At 36.1% G+C, this 20,494-nt stretch overlaps 1 protein-coding gene across 3 annotated transcripts in view; it reads left to right on the top strand.

The window, feature by feature from the left end:
- LOC121368397 (homeobox protein cut-like 1) overlaps nt 1–20,494 on the top strand; it is a 150,400-nt gene that overhangs the window by 91,268 nt on the left and 38,638 nt on the right. For all 3 annotated transcript variants that reach the window (XM_041493099.1, XM_041493100.1, XM_041493101.1), the window contains one exon: nt 4,525–4,591. In XM_041493099.1, coding sequence (XP_041349033.1) covers nt 4,525–4,591 — 67 coding nt within the window. The remainder of the gene's footprint in view (nt 1–4,524; nt 4,592–20,494) is intronic.

Here is a 20,494-nt window from a genome sequence, read left to right as displayed (position 1 = left end):
ATACCTGTCATGGACTCAGTCTTTGATTTCATCAGCGTTGTGTCATAGACTGGTAGCTTGTTTTGGGTTTCAGGTTATTTAATGATGGGATTTTTGCCTGAGGTATGATCAGTCAAAGTGGACAGATTTAGTGAATTTTCCCAATCCACCCATAGTGGACGAACTGAGTTTTTCCCATTCCAACCAGTGCTTAACTAAAGGCCAAGGTATTTGTTGTTTTGTCTGAGAAGGTACAGAACTCCAAGAATAAAACATTTTATTTACCTGATATTTATATAGAAGTCATTTTCATTTTTCATTGGCCCATTAAATTTAAGACTTATATGGGAGGAGGTGAGACATATCCCAGTGGTAAAGCACATACCTAAAGCACACTCAGCCTAAAATCAAGACCCTATCAGTGGATCCATTTGGCTATTTCTTGTACCAACTCCACAACTGGTATGGTATATGTACTATCTTGTCTGTGGGATGGTGCACATAAAAGATCTCTTGCTGACCATGGAGTGACAGCTGTGGGTTTTCTCTTTCATCTTTGTGGTTTTAACCATATGTGATAGGTAAACGTGTATTCAGTACATCATTAAATAAATAAAGTACATCATTATTTTTTTTCATATATATCATTGTAATGGGTCACGCAAAATAAACATAAGTTACATGTAATCTTTTTTAGTTTAACTTATAAGTGGTTTATGCTAGCTTTCAATTCTCAGTCACTTTAAGTGCATAAAAAAAAGAATAAAAGAGTCCTTGCTGCTAATTAATAAGAGTACCTGTGTGGTGCTGTAGGTTTTTATTCTCATTCATTCTTTAAACCAAGTGTTGAAATTGTGAGATGTTAGACAGTTAGTAGCCACTGAATGAACGGTGTTCTGAGGTGCTGTTAAATAAATACTTCATTGTCTTTAAATATACATGATAATCATTAGGGTGGTCATTTTGAAATTGGCAGAGCTTTCTATTCATATGACTTCTGTGTGTTTTTAGTCATTTTAAGCCTAAGTACACCAATATTAAAATAAAAAATTTGTAAGTAGCCAAATTTTATCAATATTAGAAAAAAGGATAGTAAAAGTGTAAACAAAAATCATCTGTCCAACCTAGGCCAGGTCAGCTTTGATTCAAACTTCAGTGAAACCCCTCGAAAACAGCCACCCTAGGGCCCAGTTAAAAAGGCTGGTTTAAGGTTTGGATGGGTTACGTTCTGTACTAATATTTAAAAAGTGATTGAACAGACATCTAGTTTTGATGGGTTTTAACTGTATTTTATTATTATTATTATTATTATTATTATTATTATTATTACTATTATTATTATTTTAATTGACTAAATTGACCAAAGTGTGCCATTTTATTATTGCAACTTTTCACAAGTAAATTTTATGTGACATTTGTATTCATATATGTGCAGGGGTTTATTTGTCTATCTTGGATGGAACTCTTTGGCAAAGTCAGAGGTTGAGTCCACGACAGGCATGCTTGAACAGTTCACTGAATCAGTGATGGAAGCATTCCACAGACTACCTAAACCCACAAGGATTTACTAGTCTCCTTTCATCCATCTCTCTCTGTACATTCATCTGTCTGTCTGTCTGTCTGCCTGTTCCAAATAAAGGCATATTTTTCTTGTTTTTTTTGCAAGGCCTCAAATAGGCAATAAAACCATGTTATAATAACTAAATCTTTTCATGTCTTAAAAATTTCAGCTGCATTTTAGTCTGCTGTCAGGCAGGAACATTAAAGAAAAACACTACTATAAATATCTGTGTAATAGTAAAATAAATATTTAACGTGATATCAAATTGAAGATACATATATCATCCAAATCAGTGGCTTTTGTAAAATGTGTATAAATATTTAAAGTTAAATAATAAAAATAAGTTGTGATAGCAAATTGAAGAGACACATATACATAATCATCGAAAACTGTGGTTTTAGTCAAAATCAATAAATATTTGAATCTGAATAACTAAAACAAGTTGAGATACCAGTTGGAAGACATGTATACATCACCTAAAATTATTGGTAAAAAATAAATATAAGTAAAAATAATTAAACATATGTAAGTAGAGAGAATTTTGATAGAAAATTGAAGATAAATCAATTATCAACATTTTCTGTGTTGGTTTTAAAAAATTAATAATAATAATTTAAAAAATATTTTAAAAACAAAAATGTATTTATATATTATAACACCTTATTAAGTATAAAGAGTCCTGACGACAAACTGAAGGTACAAGTGGATCAGCTAATAATGTAGACCTATGGTTGACATTAATGCAATTCCTTTGTTGAATCCTGATCTTGGAATTTGCTTATTATTTATTATGAGTGCGTTTGTCATCTTGCCTCCACAGAGTATGACATGTTGACATTGAAAATTAATGTTTATGGTGGTGCCAAATGAATTAAGGTGTTGTGGATGTCATGTCTTTCTCTCTCCCCATGACTGCTCAATCTGTCTTTTGGAGTAAGCACATCATCAGTGGTGTACATGTATATATCCACCATTGTGAGAATTTATTTTTAGATCACTTTACTTCTAAATTAAATAAATATATTATTAGAATTGTCCCATTTCAAACCCCACTCCCACCCCCACTGTCAGGTATAAGTAAAACTACATGTACAAAAGATTAAATTATATTTTTTTTGATTACTTTACTCGTAACTTAAATAAATATATTATTAGAATTGTCCCATTTCTCCCCCACCCCTACTGTTAAACTACATATACATTACATTAAATTTATAGTTTAACTGTCATGAACAAAACAACCTACAAAGTTGAAATGTTAAAATACAGGTTTATGACACTGTACTGGTAAAAGGATATATATATATATATATATATATATATATATATATATATATATATTTGATGTTATAACATATGATTATTTTGAAATTTGGCCAGCACTTACCATCAGACAGGACAGTGCATACCATGGACTTTTGATATATTATTATTATGGATAGTAAACGGAAGATGGCAGCTTCAAATGCATACTATAATTTAATAACCATGTTCACAAATGTAATGCAAACAGATGTATAACAATTTTGGTGGGGGAAGGGTAAAAACTCAAACGTCAAAGCTGCATGGTTATATCATTGATTTTGCTTTAAAGGTCACCAGATGAAAGGTCAAGGTCATGATATTCAAATACATTACAATTTGTTGGAAATAAATGATTGTTCACTTCTTTTAAAATTTGTGACCAGTATCATGTTCATTTTAATTGTAGGCTAGATAATTTTTAATCGTGGCTAGTACATTTTTTAACCTTTAGACTACTGGATTAATTTTTAACAAAAACCACGTTGAGTGGGTACAAGTTTATAATTTTTACTCACATATATTCACTTAAATGTTTTATAAATACATGAAATAAAGTTCATATATGAATCGGTAAGTATTATTTTCGTGTCTATTTTGTAATTTTTATTATTTTTAGATCGGTTAATGGTGAATAAAATTAGGCAAAAAATCGAAAAAGTTGCGTTTACTTACGGGCATTTGTGGCTAGCTGTCCAGTATTTATGTCCATTATTCCCAATAACAGTGGTTTTCTGACCAGAATTTTTTTTTAAATCCTAACTACGATTCATATTGCAATATTTGGTAATTTTCGTTGTTGATAAAATAATCAAATTTATTATCAAATTAGCTGTCACAATCAGCTATCGATCCCTGACAATGACCGCGACGTGCCGCCATTGTTGTCAAGCGAAAATACTTGCCGAAAACCACTTTTTGAACTCAAAATTTCAAGGTATTTTCAATTGAAAAAATCTAAACAAAAGCCACCATTTTGAAAAAAATAAAAAATTCTTTTATTATGTTTCCGTTTCCGGTGAGTGTCGTGTACAAAACGGCGGGAAATATGAATTGGGGAATGCACTGTATACAGTGTACAGTATGTCGACTGACGTGACGTCGGGCGAGATATCTCGCCTGCAGTACTCAGAAGGTTAAATCACTGATCCCATGGCTAGTGAATTTTAATTTTTTTCTAGAAGCCCTGTTCCATAGCATGAAAAAAGGTGTTCTCTGTGGGACAGACTATAGTGAAACATTATTTATTCAGACCTTGCCGTTTAAGGGGAGTTGTCACTCTTTCTCCCCATCACTCCCCTGTGACGGCATGTTGTTCAAGGAAAGTAATTTTTAGCTCCCCATAGCATGTGAATTTATATAGTATCAGTATGGTAATAACTTAAATGGCTCCTCATAAATTAAGTTAGGGGAGCAATTAATCATTCCTCTCAATTTTTTCATGACGAGGTTTGTTTATTTGATTATTTTATGGCTTATTAATTGACAGCTCAGACATGTCGGCTTCTTGGCACTCTCTCCTGTTCATAAGACAAGCATTTACAAAAACATTGGGGGTTTTTTGTGATGAAAATCTTTTCTTTTTCTCTTTTTTTGAACCCTCCACCCCACCCAAAAGAGCAAACTTCCAACTAATTAATGATTGTTTTATTATTATTTTTTACCCACCTATTATTTTTCAGCCCTTGAAGCTGTGCAGTCGGAACTCTTTGAGGTGAAGTCAAAATATGATGAAGCAACGTCAGCAAAGTAAGTACGGGGAGATTCGCAAATTGACATGTTTTATGGCAATCTTCATTTTAATAGTTTAGGCTGTGCTTAGGGTGTCATGTTCTTTGTTTCAGTCAAAAACTACTTCCTTGAGCATTAATTTGTTTTGTGACAGTCTTCTAAATAGTTTTTGGAAAGGAAAATGAATTATGGTTAGCATTCCAAACAGCAAAAGCCATTTTTTTAATGGAAGCATTTTGTTGATCAAAATAAAGGCAGTGTCACAATCCAGCTGACCTACTGACTCGCTCAACAAGATAGTGCCTTAAAATGTATATATGCAGTCAAACCTGCTCTAGTGACCACCTGTATTAAGAGGCCATATTTTTTATTCTCCCAAATCACCTAATATAGTATTTATAAACTGACCTGTATTAAACAGTCACCTGTGTTGAGAGGCCACATTTTTATTCCCCTAAATCACCTAGTATAGTATAAACTGTCCTGTATTAAGCAGCCACCTTTGTTAAGAGGCCACATTTGTATTCTTCCAAATCACCTAGTATAGTTTAAACTGACCTGTATTAAACAGTCACCTGTGTTGAGGGGCCACATTTTTATTCTCCCAAATCACCTAGAATAGTATAAACTGTCCTGTATTAAGCAGCTCCTGTATTAAGAGGCCATATTTTTATTTTCGCAAATCACCTAATATAGCATTTATAAATTGACCTGTATTAAACAGTCACCTGTGTTTAGAGCCACATTTTTATTCTCCCAAATCACCTAGTATAGTATAAACTGACCTGTAGTAAGCAGATACCTGTCTTAAAAGGCCACTGTTTGACTACATATTTAATTAGTTTTGAAAAGGGGCGGGATTTAGCTCAGTTAGTTGAGTACTAGTCTGAGGTGCTTGGGTCAAACTACCTTAGGGGACCTATTGAAGATTTTTTCCTGTCTCAACCAGTATCCAATGACTGCGATATCAAAGGCTGTGGTATTTGCTGCCCTGTCTATGGGGAAAGTGCATATAAAAGATCTCTTTGCTGCTAATGTATGTACAAAATATAATTGCTTTCCTCTGTCAGAATTAGCAACAACAAAAATTTAACATTCAATAGCCAATAATTAATTAATCAATTTCCTTAAGTGGTGTCATTAAACAAAAAAATTAAAAAATTAAAAAACGAAAAAATAAAAAAAACGTGCAAATAGAGTTGTCATGAAGAGTAAAAATATGGTTTTGTTTAATGACACCACTGGGTTACCTTGATTTATTAATCATCTGATGTCTAACATTGCATAATTTTGGACACCTAGTCTCAGTGGAAACTCGCTACATTTTTCCATTAACAGCAAGGGATATTTTATATAAATTTCCCAAAGACAGGACAGGACAGCACATACCATTGCCTTTGATATATCACTTGGTGGGGCACTGGTTTTAAGACTTAAAAAAAAAAAAGCTGGGTCCATTGAGGTGGTTCGATCCTACAACGCAGCCACCTCAGGCAGGTGCTCCACCGATTATGTTAGATCCCGGCCTTGTCTCGAAGAGTACCAGTTCAACCAGTTACAGTCATAACCTACTTGTTGTCGAAGTGATGATGAACTTAATTTGGATGGGTGTAAATCAGTTTTCGTGGCTTATGTAAGCAAGACGTAAATAAAGTTCAGTGGTAGAGTATCCATCTGTGGTCAAATTACCAATCTGCCTTAATTAGACCCATTCCAACCAGTTAATTTGGATGGGTGTAAATCATTTTCATGGCTTGTGTAAGCAAGACGTAAATAAAGTTCAGTGATAGTGTATCTATATGTGGTCAAATTATCAATCTGCCTTAATAAGACCCATTCCATGACATCTAAATTGTGGTTTATATGCTGTCATGTCTTGTGCATATAACTTTTTTTATAAGAGATCATTTGCTGTATTTATAGACTAAATGTTTTTTCCTGCATTCTTCAAATAAGTCAATCTTTGACTCCATTTTTTCATAGCCCTTCAAGCAAGCATTTTCTATTGATTTTGCACATGCAGCCTCTCGCCCCCTCACCCCAAGATGGGCACATCCAATAGTTACAGAAGCCTATCCCGAGCTAGAACAGTTGTGACAATATTTTGTTCACACCCAAAATTATTCTTATTACTGTTTTCTTCTGAGATCTGGGCCCATGCTTATTTTACTTTCAGAGTTTAGACTCAAATCTCCAGTGATGTCACATTCATACCATACAGTTTGTATTGCATTGCCATGATATTAAAAGTCTCAGACACTGTTAGGCAAGGCATTAATTCAAGAAAATAATAACATAGTGATATAGTGCAACCAGAAATACAGTATGCTGTAAGACTGGCCTGGTGCTTATAAACCATTTAGAGTCTAGACTCAAGACTCTAATAGAGTCTGAAACTTTAAAGCCATGGCAACGCCATAGAAATTGTATGCATATGACATCATTAGAGATTGAGTCTGGACTCTTAAATGTTTTATAAGCACGGGCCCTGAACTCTATTAATGGACATATTCAAAAACAATTTCCCCATTCTGACCTTCTGACCATTGTTTCATAACTGATATATCTAATGTCATGATATAAGTATGTGCTCAGGGCTCTAATGTGCACCAGATATAGCTCAGTATAATGTTGTGCCCAAAATTCATACTCTATGCCCAAATTACAAAATAGTCACGCTCAAATTAAGTACAAACATGCTGACCTCAGAACACTTCACTTCAAAGGCCATGAAATTGTGAATCTTTAATTAGAAAAACTTAGTTTTCTTGAACGACACCATTAGAGCACATTGATTAAGTAATCATTGGCTATTGGTTGTCAAAAATTTGGTAAATCTGACACATAGTCATCAGAAGAAACCCACTACATTTTTCCTAATGCAGCAAGTGGTCTTTTTATATGCACTTTCCCCACAGACAGGAAAGCACATACCACGACCTTTGTTCAGTTGTGGTGCACTGGTTGGAACGAGAAAAACCCCAGTCAGCTGAATGGATCTATCAAGGTGGCTCGATCATGCGAGCACTCAACCAACCGAACTAAATTCTGCCCCCTCTTTAATTAGATTAAAATAACATGAAATTCTGAATATTCACAACTCTTCAGCAGCTGTTAATAACACTACTGTACTAAAATACTTTGCTGCACTCAGAGCAGACAAAAAACCAACTGTTGTCCAATTTGGTGAGATCTATAAAGCCCTGGTACTATCCTAGCTATGAGAAAATTAAACAAAAAGCCCATGCTGCTAATTCATATTTAATGTTATGTGACGTCGATGGATTTCTTTTTTTAATTCTGCAGACAAATGTCACGATTACCGTATGTCAAATACCTAGAATCTGCTGCTTAATAGCAATGCATAACTATGCATTCGTCTTATACCAGTACAGCTAATAAACACGTGAAAGCTTGCCGTTTTCAGCTAAAAGTGTTTTTGCAAAACTAGTATAGTTAAACCAGTTTAACTTGTGTAAGTGTGAACAAAGCTTATTTTGCTTTTCTAACTTCGAATCCATTAAGTGTTGGATGAGTAATAAAGAGAAAGTAAAGTAAAGTTTGTTTTGTTTAACAACACCACTAGAGCACATTGATTTATTAACCATCGGCTGTTGGATGTCAAACATTTGGTAATTTTGACATATAGTCTTAAGTGTGGAAACCTTCTACATTTTTCCATTAGTAGTACAGGATCTTTTATACACATACCACAACCTTTGATATACCAGTCATAGTGCATTGGCTAGAATGAGAAATAACCCAATTGGCAGGAATCGATCCAAAACCGACCAAGCATCAAGTAAGTACGTTTACTCTGGGCTACATCCTGCCCTCCTGATTAAACAATGTGCTGGGGTACCTAAGCAGATATATATTTCAGTTGGTCAGATATCTTTACCGCTAATCTAGTGCTGATCACAAGAATTGTAATCTTTTCTATATGTTTGTGTTCTGAGTGCATCATGTACCAGATGTCCCACAGTGTTGGTTTGATTTTGCTAACAATAAACTGGCAACCAGTACGTAACCTAGGGCTATATTTTTTTTACCGTTTTAAAAATTTATTTCTTAATCGATAATATGAATATTGGTATTCATGTACAGAAAGAAAGGGGGAAAAAAAAGACAGAGATGCTTCATCTCTATTTAGTCAGGTATTCATGTACAGAAAGCAAAAACAGAAGAAAGACGGAGATGCTTCATCTCTATTTAGTCAGGTATTCAGGTACAGAAAGCAAAAACAGAAGAAAGACGGAGATGCTTCGTACATATATCTGTTTAATCAGGGAAGGAATGTCGTTTGACGTTTCCTTGTACCTTCTGCTTCTAATTACCTTTCTTTTGAAAATAATGCCACAAATCTGTGTGTTCTGCGACAGTTTCAGCTTGCATTGCTAATCAATACAGATAACCATTAGACTGGTGCGGAGAAATCTGCTGGGATCGCAGCCAATGGACGCCAGCAATATCAATACGGAGTTCATCAATTATATGATATTGATGAGCTACAGATGAACACTATGCAATCAATAATTGAATTTGTAACTGTGGAATTTCCATGACAACAAAGCAAGAACCCCTAGAGACCAATAAAAAGAAAAGTTGATGCACACAAAGAGATGAAGAGAGCGAATTGATTTTGGATTTCGTATCGCAATGAAATTCAATGTTTTTTGTGTTTTTAAAACATCATCTGTGTTCTTTTTTTCTTTTTTTAAACAATTTTATTATTTTTTAAAATGCATTTTGTTACGTTTTTTTTAAATATCTGCTTATATTATTGTAGTTGGAAATAAATGATTAATGCAGATTTAAAATTAAATTATTCAGGATCGATTTCTTGAGGGTTCATACGGTATCGGTGTATTTCAGTGCTGAACAGATTTTGATCAAATTAGGTGTGGCGTTAATTCAGGGTTGAGTTATAAAAGTTTAAAAACTGTAGTGCTGAAATTTTTTGGGAATATTGGAAATAGAATCACACACCCAGTAAATATATTTAGAATAGAAATTGAGATAAACTATCATTTCAATACATGTACATGAAATGCCTATTTAAAAAAAAAAAAAAAATGTTTAGTTTAGCAAATTCTCAAACGTAAATAAATGAGCAAATTCTCAAAAATAATTAAATTACCAAATTCTGCATTTAAAATGCCTTATTCTGTTACAAATTCATCTCTGCTTAATGGATGATGCAAACTAATGATCTGACAGACACATGCACCCAACCCATAGCGAAAAGAAACCAGAAAACTCCCAACCCTAAACAAACACACATAAAATATGTTGCCGGTCCCATGCTTGTAAAGTTAAAGTTTGTTTTGCTGGACAATACCACAAGAGCACATTGATTAATTATCATCATCAGCTATTGGATGGCAAACCTTTTATCATTCTGACATGTATTCTTCAGAGGAAACACCCTCATTTTTTTTCCCCATTGTAATGGATCATTTATAAACACTTTTCCATAGACAGTACAGCACAAACTAAGGCCTTTGATATACCAGTGATAGGAAACTGGGGCAGTGCAGTGCAGAAACACTTGCAAGGACGATGCAGCGTTGCTAAAAAAAGCTTAAGAAAGCTCTGTGAATTAGACCCCTCATTGGGATGGGAAAAACACTCAGTGGATCCTCTGAGGGGGTTCAATCCTACGACCCAAGCACCTCAAGTGAGTGCTCTGTTAACAGAGATATATATAAAAATTGCAGGAAGGAAGGAAGGAAATGTTTTATTTAACGACGCACTCAACACATTTTATTTACGGTTATATGATGTCAGACCACACATATATTGAGAGAGGAAACCCACTGTCACCACTTCATGGGCTACTCTTTTTTTATTAGCAGTAAGGGATCTTTTATATGCACTATTTCACAGACAGGATAGTACATACCACAGCCTTTGTTACACCAGTTGTGGAGCACTGGCTTGAACGAGAAATAGCCCAATGGGTCCACCGACGGGGATCAATCCTAAACCGATCGCGCATCAAACGAACACTTTACCAAAAATTGCTGGTCCAATGTTTTTAAAAAATTAAGGTATCCTGGCGTCATATGTTTTCGATACGATAAGCAAAAAATTAAAATATAATAAAAACAATACTTCGTACATACAATAATGCTTTACCTTTCTCAAGTCACATTAGTTTATTGTGAAAAACAGTGATAATGTCCCATGAACACCAAGTTTTCCTCCAAAAAAAACTAGCTGCCAAGTTGCACAAGTGTTTCCGCTATATTTTCACAAACGTCATATGTTTTCGATAGTTTCATTGGCTGTCTATTTTTGTCCTTGTTACGGTAGTGTAGGGTCTATACATCAAAATCTTCTTTTGAAAATAAAATCATAAAATGTTTGTAACTCGTAAAAAATATTGAATAATTTTCAGACCAATAGACAGTGTTCACTGAAAACATATTTACGTTAGGTTTTCGTCATAGGTTAATGTCTAATCATCTTGTTATACGTATCGACGGCACCAAAATTCAGATTGTAACCTTAAGTACTCTGACAGCGATACAGAACTATATATTTTCAAAAAATGTAATTCCACCAAACCACCTTTATTTGTAGTAAATGTAAATGTACATGTAAACATGCCCCCATCAGAATTACCGAAAAGAACTTTGCTGTGAATGACATAAGAGGTAACCCAACCAGCCTTCCATAAATTTTATTGTTTAGTGTAATGATCACGTGGTATATCATCTAACTTTGGCAGGTCAGATGTCGGTGTTGCAGACGATAACTTTGCAGGGATTTATGATAACTGGATTTCGCTATGTGGGGCATTTCATTAGTACCAAAATTTTGCATTACGAAAAACTGATAACATGCACACTATTGATGGTATTATAATTAAAACAAAGTTGGCAGCTTGACTTGAAGCATTTTTAATACTGAGAGAAAAAACACACTTCGTTGTTTATGTTCAGGCTGATAGTGACGTAATATCTGGCATAATCTCACGATACATGCAATTACAAAGAAAGTATCGAAAACATATGTCGATCGAAATTGTATGACGGTACAATATAGTTTTATAAAGTCTTGCCCATGCAAATAGCATGTACAAAATATTTTTTTAAAGTCTGTTGGTAAAGTCTTCATTCTGAACTGGGTCCTGTTATGGCCTCTTGAAGTTTCCAGTCAGTAATTGTTTTTCTTTTTAATATTTTCAAATACTGTATTACTTACATTGATTTTTTTCTCTCTCTCTTTCTTTTAAGTCTAGCATTCATTCTTCTATGCCAAAATGCATTAGTCCTTCTAAAAGTAACAGTTAGAAAATACTTTTATTTGTTCTATAGTATAATTTAAAGAGAAATTTAATAAAATTTACTTAGGGAAAATTATTTTCACAATGATTAATGTCAGCTTGATTCAGACAGACATAAACCGATTTCACTTACAAAACAGGTTTCTCTTTGCCAATTTGATTTTTTTATATTTTTTTTTCCTAAACATTTTAACAAACATGTATTATGTATATTATGGGAAGGGCCAAAGCTTAACCTCAAATTAATCATGCTTAACCGAAGTCCACCGATCTTAACAGGTGCGTGATGAAGGTTTCCAATACCTGCCACATAGGCAAGTTACCTCCATATATCAACGGACCTCTTGACCCTTCCAAAATCTGGTTACACTGATTCCTACAAGGCATATATGGGATTGTGCTGCGGATGGCAAGTGCATTTGATGAATGTATTGTCTCAGACCCGATGTTTGGTAGATATTAAATGAATCTTTGCCTCTGGCTGACTTTAGTCCTTGTGATCTTGGGTGTCATACCGCGGGACTAATTGCTCGGTAATGTATTGCTGTTCAAGGGAAGTCACCCGCTCTTGGCTCCTGACAGCAGTCACGTGGTGTGGGCTGCAGAGTGTGATAAATGACGGTGAATGGGTAATGACACAGCACTGACATCTGATGATTAATAAAAGAAATGGGGTAAAGACAATACTGGTGAGAGTGAGGGTGTCTGCAGTGTTTCTTAAAAACTGGAGCGACCGCATAATCGGTTACCTGTCTGTACAGTTCGGCTGGCTGCAGAATATTACTAAATAATTAATTATCTTCCAAGTTCCAGTCATGTTTTGGACAACCATTGCGTATAGCTGTCTGTTTCTGGATTGTTGGTTGGGTTGGGTGTTTTGGGGGGGTTTTTCATGCACATTCCAAAGATATTTTAAGCTATATGTATTAGTTTAAGTACCTGTAATTAATTTTAGGATTTATGCAATTTAAATTTGTTATTCAAACTAAAAATGTTTAAAAGTAGCTTTTGATGAATAAAATTGTTAAAAGCTTAGGAAGAAAATCTTTTATTTAACGACACACTCAACACATTTTATTTATGGTTATATGGCATCGGACATATGGTTAAAGACCACACATATATTGAGAGAAGAAACCCGCTGTCGCCACTTCATGGGCTATTATTTTCGATTAGCAGCAAGGAATCTTTTATATGCATCATCCCACAGACAAGATAGTACATACTATGGCCTTTGTTACACCAGTTACACACACAGATACACACACGTGCGCAGACACATACATGCACACACGCGCACACACACACACACACAGATACACACACGCGCACACATAGACACACAGACATGCATTAAGAGGCACACACGTGCGCGCGCGCACACACACAAACACAAACACACCATGTAATATTCTGATCACCACATCAGCATTTGCATGTGGATTGCTGACTTTCAAATGCTATTTTCAAGTTATTACACACAGTATTGATGACCGATTTTTTCTGAAGAAGTATATCATTAGTGTGACTAATTATCGTCAACATTTTCTTTAATCGTCACTTTTTTTGGGGTGCTATTATCAATGATGGAATCACATTATAATTGGACAGTGGCTATGGTTTTCTATCTGTAGGAAAGTGCATATCATTTTAATATAAAAAGTCTCCTATTATTGATCAGAAGAAGTTTGGCCTGTGTGGTATAGTGGTTACGCCTTTGATCTTAACATCGGTAGGTACTGGGTTCACATCATAATACTGACTCCCACCCAGAGTGAGTTCTAATGACTTAGTGGGAAGGTTTAAAAAAAAGTAAAGTTTGTTTTATTTAACGACGCCTCTAGAGCATATTGATTTTTATCTTATCATCGGCTATTGGACGTCAAACATATGATCATTCTGACATATTTCTTTAAAGGAACCCCGCTGTCGCTACATAGGCTACTCTTTCCGATAAGCAGCAAGGGGTCTTTTATATGCACTTTCCCACAGACAGGACAGCACATACCATGGTCTTTGATCCAGTTGTTGACCACTGGTTGGAACAGAAAATAGCCCAAACTGCAAATGGGTCTACTGAAAAGGATCGAACCGATGACCGACCACTTCAAAGGCGGACACGCTACCGCTTGAGCTACATCCCGTTCCCTGGGAAGGTTTAAGGCCTCTACACTGATTTCTTTCTAACTAAGCTAATAACTGACCTCTGTCCTAGACACACAAGCCCAGATAGCTGAGGTGTATGCCCAGGTCCATCTTCATAAATCAAGGCTAATATTCGTTCCTCGTATTCAGCCTTGATACATGTAGTCAAGATTACTGATATCTACTACTAGCGCCCTCTATTGGAAGAAAATTTGTAACACTGATTATGTCCCTTACACGATGACATCGCTGACCAATCACAGCATCGGTAACATGTGACAATCTTGAAAGCAATATAAAAAATTAACCGCCGGACGCTGACGCTGCCGTCTTTGTTTACAATAACAAAGGAATCTATAAGGAGCGTTGCGATTCGTTGCAATCAGATCTCATCGCATTCAATGAAATTTAAGCATTTTGTGGCACGATTTCTTGATGACATGTATCAAGGCTGAATACGAGGAACGAATATTAGCCTTGATTTATGAAGATGGCCCAGGTCAGCATGGTTGAGCCTTACTTGTGTATATAACCATAGGAATCTTGTTAGATACTTAAAAACATCTGGTGGCAGGTTTCCTTTCTCGGTTTTTTCTGCCCTGTATTTAAAGCCACCAAATGTACCTAGTAGTTATCAGATTTTCTGTCGAGTAAAATTACGTACCCTAAAATCTTGGAAATCGGTGAATATATATTTTTAAATTTTCAGAGAGATTATATTAAGAGACCTGGCTCCATATTCATAAACATACTTAAGTCAATGTATGATACCTAAATACATACTTAAAGTACACAGATAAGTATCATGCATTGACTAAGTACGTTTATGAATACGGAGACTGGGGCCTAATTCAAACAGCTCTCTTAGGCTCTGCTAGACAACAAAGCATCCTCTTTGGAAGTGTTTTAGCACTGCACTGCGAGATCGCAAAGTTGCGAGAGTTTAGTGAATTAGGCCCCTGTTGTTTCAAGTTTGTCAAAATACAATAATGCAGTGTCCAATTTCAAAACATTTCAAACCCATAACCACCTATGGTTTGTTCCATCCACCTATAAAAAATACAATAATGCAGTGTCCAATTTTAAAACATTTCAAACCCATAACCACCTATGGTCTGTTCCATCCACCTATAAAAAATACAATAATGCAGTGTCCAATTTTAAAACATTTCAAACCCATAACCACCTATGGTCTGTTCCATCCACCTATAAAAAATACAATAATGCAGTGTCCAATTTTAAAACATTTCAAACCCATAACCACCTATGGTTTGTTCCATCCACCTATAAAAAATTTGGTGGGTTTTTTTTTTTTATAATTTCAGTTTGGTTTGATGTAAGAAGAAAAGTAAAAGTGTTTTGGAAATAACAAAAATAAAAACTAAACTATTTTTGTGTGCAATTTACAAAACAGTTGGCTCAGAAATAAATAACTAGTGAATTCCATAGTATGAAAAAAGGTGTTCCGTGTGGGACGGACTATAGTAGGGACATCTATTATCTGTTTTATTTTTATTTACCCACAAATTAACCGGCCTCGGTGGCATCTTGGCAGGCCATTGGTCTACAGGCTGGTAGGTACTGGGTTCGGATCCCAGTCGAGGCATGGGATTTTTAATCGAGATACCGACTCCAAACCCTGAGTGAGTGCTCCGCAAGGCTCAATGGGTAGGTGTAAACCACTTGCACCGACCAGTGATCCATAACTGGTTCAACAAAGGCCATGGTTTGTGCTATCCTGCCTGTGGGAAGCACAAATAAAAGATCCCTTGCTGCCTGTCGTAAAAGAGTAGCCTATGTGGCGACAGCGGGTTTCCTCTAAAAACAGTGTCAGAATGACCATATGTTTGACGGCCAATAGCCGATGATAAGATAAAAAATCAATGTGCTCTAGCGGCGTCGTTAAATAAAACAAACTTTACTCTTTTTTTTACCCACAAATTATTTTCTGGCAGAAATCCTGGTCGCTGATTAAAGAATGTGTGCTGGACTTTTAAAAAAAAACGATTGCCCTATTCCTTTTCTTTTCATTGTACACAAGCACTTCTAATCGTCCACTGTTTGTAAAAATAAATTGAACTTAACCTGATATCTGGGGTTAACATTTGAGATAGGCATTTATTTTAATAGGCTGCTGTTACATTTCACTTAATTTTTTCTTTTCTTTTTTTAGGATTATTTGTTGCTGTTAAAACTTACAAAGAAATTACCTTTAAATCCTTTATTTGTGTGTAACTAATTTCAAGGACAGTTACATGGTGTTTGGATTTGACCAAAAAAAAAATGGCCATAGATTGGAGCGTAAATAATGATGTGGAATACCAGTTAGGATAATGACTGTTTAACATGGCCAAGCCTGTGGCTATCAGAACATTATGTAATCTTAATTGGAAATAATGACTGGGAAACAAAATTTACTGTGGGTCTTGATTGTAAGTAAATAAGATATAAATAGTCTACATTTCTATCCGTTGACACCGAAACCCCTTGCCAATAGATCTTAATTAAGTTCTACAGTAAAACTGTATGTATTGGACATTTTACTTTTAATTTTGTTTTAATAAATCCTCTCTAAAAATTTCTTTGAAAACCAGATTCAAACTTTAAGATTTCTAAAACATTTTTAAATTTCTATAACCAAAGGTGTTAATAAAGAACACAATAACTTTTTTTTTGCCACTCTATTTTTCTTTATCAGTTACATGTAGGTCTGTAATTGGTATCTTAGATTTAAATGTAGGGTTTCAGTTAAATAACTCCCATTTATTAAACACGTCTACACGTTTTCTTTCATGTCGGAAGTTTTTATGACCAAAATTGTGATCTTTGGCATATGGATTTTCTTACTGTTGGATAGGGTAACACACATGGACATCGGGCTCATTAAATGTTATTTTATTATTCAATTCAGAGAAAGTAAAAACCAAGTGCTGCCCTGATAAATGACTGGAATTCTGCCGTTTGAATTTTCCATTTAATCAGAGTTGAGTCACCTCTTCTTCCTGGGTTGTGGAAATTAATGTTTTCCTGTGCAACTCTCGTCTCAGGAATGTCTCGTTTGTAAGATCACCAACAGCCGAGAGTTTTGGGGTTTTTTGGGGTTTTTTTTAATTTATTTATTTATTTTGATAATGCTGGTGTCTGTGTGTGTGTGTGTGTGTGTGTGTGTGTCTGTGTCTGTGTCTGTGTCTGTGTCTGTGTCTGTGTCTGTGTCTGTGTCTGTGTCTGTGTCTGTGTGCATGTGTGTTGTGTGTGCATCCGTGCAAGTTTTTAGAAATTAATTTTTGATATTTAAAAAACAGAACTAAACAAAACAATTTTAAATGTTCACAACAGCTAGAAGATCATTGTTATTCTGACAAGTAAATTTGATCTTCATTAAGGCCTGTCCATACCTTTCTATAAGCCCATTAAAATAATGCAGTTACAATGTCATGTAAGTACTGAATGAAAATATTTTGTGCCCTTTTTAGACAGGTGATTATGTCAAGTGCCCTTTGTAGCAGGTTCTGTTGTATCTGTATTGAAACCTCTGTAAACTGGGTACCCATGGGTCAACTTAAAAGTAATTTTTTAAGAGGTATCCAGTTTAGAGAGGTTTTGTTCTGCACTGATATTTAAACAGGGACCATCAAAAAGAACTGGTTTTAAGGGAATTTTTGTTTACTTAGGGTTCTGTCTTGAAAGGTTTCCTTAAAGACAGAGTTGCACAGTCAGTAATTTATTACTAGAATAACAAACATTATTTGAGCTTAAAGGCAAAATATACTACTCAAAAGAATTTAAGGGTCAAGAATTTATAACCAAATAAGTTTCAGAGTGTATTAGATTGATGATGTAAACTACACCAACATTTTTATTTATTGTTCCATATTTACAAAAAACCACAAATAAATGTCACTGTATACAAGAAAGTCACATAACATGCTGTCAAAGTTGAAGGTTGTCAAACATGGATTTTACACATTAGAACATTCGTTTAATAGTGTGTGAATCCACCCCTGGCGCGAATACACTCGACACATCGTTGCCTCATGCTGTTGATCAGACGTCTGAAGAACTCTTGGGGAATGGCCTGCCACTCTGCCATAAGAAGTTGACCCAGATCATGAAGGTTGGCCGGAGGGGCATGGTTATACCGAACTCTCCTGCCTAATTCGTCCCAGGCGTGCTCTATTGGGGCCAAGTCAGGCGAATATGCTGGCCAAACCATCCTGGCGATACCTTGTTGTCTGAGAAAGTCCGTTACCACCCTGGCGCGGTGGGGTCTGGCATTGTCATCCTGCAGAACTGCCCCGCCGCCAATCTGCTGAAGGCCTGGGAGAACCAACGGCCGGATAATCTCATTCAGATAGCGGATTCCATTCAGATTGCCATCCACCACATAGAGGGGGCGTCCTGTGGTGGATAGAGATGCCGCCCCACACCATGACGCTGCCACCACCGAACCGGTGACGTTGTCTAACATTAACGTCAGCGAAGCGCTCCCCAGGACGTCTGTAGACACGAACCCGACCATCGTTGAACTGGAGACTAAACCTGGACTCATCAGTGAACATCACTCGACCCCACTGAACACGTTGCCACCGCAGATGAAGTGTGCACCAGTGACGTCTGGCCATTCTGTGACGTGGTAGGAGTGGCGGTCGAACAGCCTGGTGACGGCAGCGTAGATTATTGGTTCTCAGACAATTGCGTATGGTTTGATCAGACACTCGAGTTCCAGACGCAGTCCGCAGATTGTCACGTAATCGGCATGCAGTGGTTGTGCGTTGACGTAGAGCCATATTGGTGATGTAGCGGTCCTCTCTATTTGTAGTGCTTTGGGGTCTTCCCGAACATGGACGATTTCGAACAGAATTCGTTGCTTGGTACCGTTGCCACAGTCGGCCAACGACACTCTGACTGACACCAAGTCTCAGAGCAACATTTCTTTGCGTATTGCCATCCTGAAGCCAAGCAATAGCCCTTCCTCGATCTTCGATAGTCAGTTGAAGTCGTACCATTGTCGAATTTGGAGTGTGCACTGTACACGAACGCAAGCTCCAATTATACGGAAATTCAGCATTGGGAACATGGAATACACGTGCAAAGCGTGCAAATGAAGCGCTTTGTGAAAAAGCAAGTTATGGGCACTTAGCAGACCTTTCGCTTTCGCCCTAATTTACGTGCAAATGTAAGCATGTTTTCGCCATTAGAACTAGTCGACAGTGTCAATGACAGTGGATTTTAATTCATTTATGGGTTGCTTAGACCCACTTTCGTCAAAATGGAACAATACCATGCGTGACATTATGGTCTAGCTAATATAATTGACATTCAGAAAATAATGTCAAAAATAATCGTCTGACCCTTAAATTCTTTTGAGTAGTATAGAATTTTTTTAGAAAAGAAATGTTTTATTTAACGACGCACTCCACACATTTTATTTATGGTTATATGGTGTCAGACATATGGTTAAGGACCACACAATTTTGAGAGGAAACCCGCTGTCGCCACTATATGGGCTACTCTTCCGATTAGCAGCAAGGGATCTTTTATTTGCGCTTCCCACAGGCAGGATAGCACAAACCATGGCCTTTGTTGAACAAAGTTATGGATCACTGGTCGGTGCAAGTGGTTTACACCTTCCCATTGTGGAGCACTCACTCAGGGTTTGGAGTCGGTATCTGGATTAAAAATCCCATGCCTCGACTGGGATCCAAACCCAATACCTACCAGCCTGTAGACCGATGGCTTACCACAACGCCACCGAGGCTGGTAAAGGCAAAATAGTGACAAATGCTTATTGGTGCTTCACTTGCAGTCAGGTTAATGTACTGGTAATAGACTGTTAAATGGTTGAAAATGCCATGCAAATCGGTGCAAAAGGTTTGAATCCTGCCAATATGTACCCCTTGTGTTTTTATCAGTTACACCAGATCAGTCTTACTGCTAGTGGATTGAATATATATATGTACTGGGTCAGTCAGTGTTACTGCTATTGGATTGAAAAAAACAATAAATTGATTAAAATTGTTTTTAAAGAGATTTCACCAGAATGTTATACATAATACAAATAATTTGTGATTTCTCCTGATATTTTTTACATTTCCAACCCAAAATATGAGATTTGCAAAAGCACAGAATTCTGCTTAATTCACAGTCTGGCATTTTTAAAAATAATTTTTTCGATGTGATATGCCAGATCTATTGGTGCAGTCAGTTCAGATCCGCTCGATATACACTATATGTTTTTATTGTACCAGATGTGAAGCAGTGGTTGATATAGACAGCTTACATCACCTGCACTCCACTTATATATACAGTCAAACCTGTCTTAAGCGGTCACACAAGGGAGTAGATAAAAGTGGCCACTTAAGACAGGTGGCCGCTGAGTACAGGTTGCCACATATATAGTCTTTGAAACATGTTGTTTCTTGTTTTACCATCTGTACTGCTAATCAATGGATGTGTGTTTCACAGTTGATTATTGCAGAAAT

The sequence above is a fragment of the Gigantopelta aegis genome, chromosome 3, assembly GCF_016097555.1.
Source record: "Gigantopelta aegis isolate Gae_Host chromosome 3, Gae_host_genome, whole genome shotgun sequence".
In the NCBI taxonomy this organism is placed as follows: domain Eukaryota; kingdom Metazoa; phylum Mollusca; class Gastropoda; order Neomphalida; family Peltospiridae; genus Gigantopelta; species Gigantopelta aegis.
The sequence above is the reverse complement of the archived record's forward strand: the minus strand, read 5'-3'. Positions and strand labels throughout refer to the sequence as shown.